The sequence below is a fragment of the Arachis ipaensis genome, chromosome B01, assembly GCF_000816755.2.
Source record: "Arachis ipaensis cultivar K30076 chromosome B01, Araip1.1, whole genome shotgun sequence".
NCBI lineage: Eukaryota > Viridiplantae > Streptophyta > Magnoliopsida > Fabales > Fabaceae > Arachis > Arachis ipaensis.
In genome coordinates, this window is record NC_029785.2 from 8,422,427 (window position 1) to 8,425,576 (window position 3,150).

At 31.4% G+C, this 3,150-nt stretch overlaps 1 protein-coding gene across 1 annotated transcript; it reads left to right on the forward strand.

The window, feature by feature from the left end:
* LOC107618706 (cytochrome P450 71D10) lies at positions 489-2,597 on the forward strand. Its single transcript, XM_016320869.2, has 2 exons — positions 489-1,452; positions 1,831-2,597. The coding sequence occupies exons 1-2, from the start codon at positions 556-558 to the stop codon at positions 2,452-2,454; spliced, it is 1,521 nt and encodes a 506-aa protein (XP_016176355.1). The 5' UTR covers positions 489-555; the 3' UTR covers positions 2,455-2,597.

Sequence of the window (3,150 nt, forward strand, 5' to 3'; positions counted from 1 at the left end):
TCTATTTGCTTCTCGGGACACCCATTCAACGTAAACAAGCCAAGGACGAGATAAAAGCTCCTGAATCTTGTGAACCAAGTCTGTTACTTCAGAAGATATGACCTACTAATAATATTGTTAACGTCCACATTATTTATTCTGTTAACTATTCATATAAATTTAACAGTAAGACAACATTAAACCTATTTAAAACTTTTGAAACAGAAATAAAATGTTTAAAACGTTAATGGCTAAATTATAATTTAATCCAAAAGTTATGACTAAAATAATACTCTACTCTACTAATTATTAATATAAACTTGGTTTTAATAGTTCTATAACAATATTTATATTTTATTTTATAACAAAAATAAATTTATTATTTTATACATTAATTTTTTTTCCATCCAAACAATAAAAAAAATTTTCCATTTATTTTCAATTTTTTTCATTTTCTTTCTTTCTATTTTCTTTACTCTTGTTTCCTCTTATTATCCAAACAAAACTAAATGTCCACATATACTTCAGTACCATAATCTGACATATCTAACCAAAAGCTATTCTTCCTTTCCAATCATGGAGTTTGTTCTCCACTATCTTTCTTCAAATTCCACCTTGTCCTTCTTTCTTTTCTTGTTCACGGTGGTGTTTATCATATTTTCAAGATCAAAACCGAAGCCACAAAACTCAAAATTGCCACCAGGACCATCTAAACTACCCTTCATAGGAAACATACACCAACTTAGTTCTATGCCTCACCGTGGCCTAACAAAATTAGCACAAGAATATGGCCCTCTTATGCACATAAAACTAGGCTCACTCTCAACCATAGTTGTTTCTTCACCTGAAATGGCCAAAGAAGTTATGAGAACACATGACATAATATTTGCAAATAGGCCTCACAATCTAGCTATTGATGTTATAACATATGGTTCTAAGGGAATGAGTTTTTCACCTTATGGAAGCTATTGGAGGCAGATGAGGAAGATTTGTACTTTTGAGCTATTAACACCGAAGCGAGTTGAATCGTTTCGATCAATCAGGGAACAAGAAGCATCGAATCTTGTTAAGGATTTAAGTTCCAATCATGGGTCTATCATTAATTTCAGCAACGTTATATATTCTGTGTCATATGGATTAACATCAAGAGTGGCCTTTGGGGAAAAGTCAACGGATCAAGAAGCGTTCATACAAGTTATGAAGGATGTGTTGAAAGTTGTTTCTGGTTTCTCTTTGGCTGATTTGTATCCTTCAATTGGAATGCTTAGTGTTGTGACAGGGTTAAGATCAAAAGCAGAGAGGATTCATCAAGAAGTGGATAGGATCCTTGAGAAGATTGTGAGAAATCACAAGGAAAGAAAGGAAATGAATGAAAAGTCAACGGAGGATATTGTTGATGTCTTATTAAAGCTTCAGAAGCATAGCAACCTTGAGCACCCTCTATCTGACAATGTTATCAAAGCAACAATTTTGGTTAGTATTTTGAGATAAGAATTTACATTATATTTATGTTTTAATTTTTTTTTATTAAAGATATTAATTTTTAAGAGTTAAAAAGAGTTGACACATCTGGTAAAGACTCGAAAATATCCTAAAAAGATCTAGATTTTAGTTAATTTTGGTCCTATAAAAGCTTCTCTTGATGTTTTAAATCTAAAGATAAAACTTTAGTGGATTGACTAACGTTAAATCCATCTAAAATTTTAAAATTAAGAATGGTTCTTACTTGCTAGAGAGTATTTATTAGAGGAATATTTGTGGAACTTCAGTGATCATGTTAGTTGAGTTAGTTAGAAAAGTTGTGCAATGAAAAAGTTGAATTTTTTTTTTTTTTTTTTTTTCTTTTTCCAGGACATCTTTGCTGCCGGAAGCGGCACCTCAGCGAAAACATTAGAGTGGTCGATGTCAGAACTTATCAAGAACCCAAGCGTGATGGAAAGAGCACAAGCTGAGGTAAGAAGAGTCTTTGATTCAAGAGGGTGTGTCGACGAAGCCAACCTCCATGAACTCCACTACTTAAAATCAGTAATCAAAGAAACACTACGCCTCCATGCTCCTGTTCCTTTATTACTGCCAAGAGAATGCAGCGAGAGATGCGAAATCAATGGTTATGAAATCCCGGCTAAGAGCAGGGTCGTTGTTAATGCTTGGGGAATTGGGAGGGACCCAAGATACTGGAAGGAAGCTGAGAAGTTTGATCCAGAAAGGTTCATTGATGGTTCTGTTGATTTCAAAGGTGCAGATTTTGAGTTCATTCCATTTGGTGCTGGGAGAAGGATTTGTCCTGGAATCACATTTGGGGTTGCTAGTGTTGAACTCATACTTGCAAATTTGCTTTTTCATTTTGATTGGAAGCTTCCAAATGGCGAGAAGCATGAAGATCTTGACATGTCTGAATCATTTGGATTGTCCATCAGAAGAAAACATGATTTGTACCTGATTCCTTCTGTGTATCATTACTCTTCTGCTAATTAGGATCACAATGCAATGAAATCATATTCTTATGATTTATGTTAGTCACATCTTATAACATGGCTGGTCATATATGTACAGAGGCTTAGTATGTGTCTAATTTTATTTAAAAAGAATATATGAAAATTTTTAGTTCCTCACGTTCACTTTGATAGTCTTGCAAAACACAGAAATAGTCATTATATTGGATTGGATTGGATGAAATTTAACTTAAGTTTAGTCTTTGATAAAATTTAGATCTTCTAAAACGAAGAAGTTGGTAAAGTGGTAAAATAAGAGATTAATCACCATTAATTTTATAATTTTTATAAAATATGTGCTCTATTATTTTAATTTAAGAGTGATTAATTACTCATTTGATCACTTTACCAATTCTCTTAAGATTCTTAATTTGGCATGATTAGGTGGATAGACATGGATTAACGAAATAGAAAAATGTTAAATAGGATTACTCGGAAAGATACTTAAAAATTAATTTATATTTGATTTTACTTGCATAAAAATTTTGTTTATTAAGAGTTGTTTATTAATACATTTCTTTATATTTTTCTTAATTTTAAGTTCCTTCATAGTTTATGTTCAACAAATTGAAAGATATAAGTAGATAGTGTATATCATTATATCAATTATAATTTTAATTTATAAAAGAATAAAAATGTATTCTATTTTTTTTTATTCATTAACTATATTTTGTTTAAT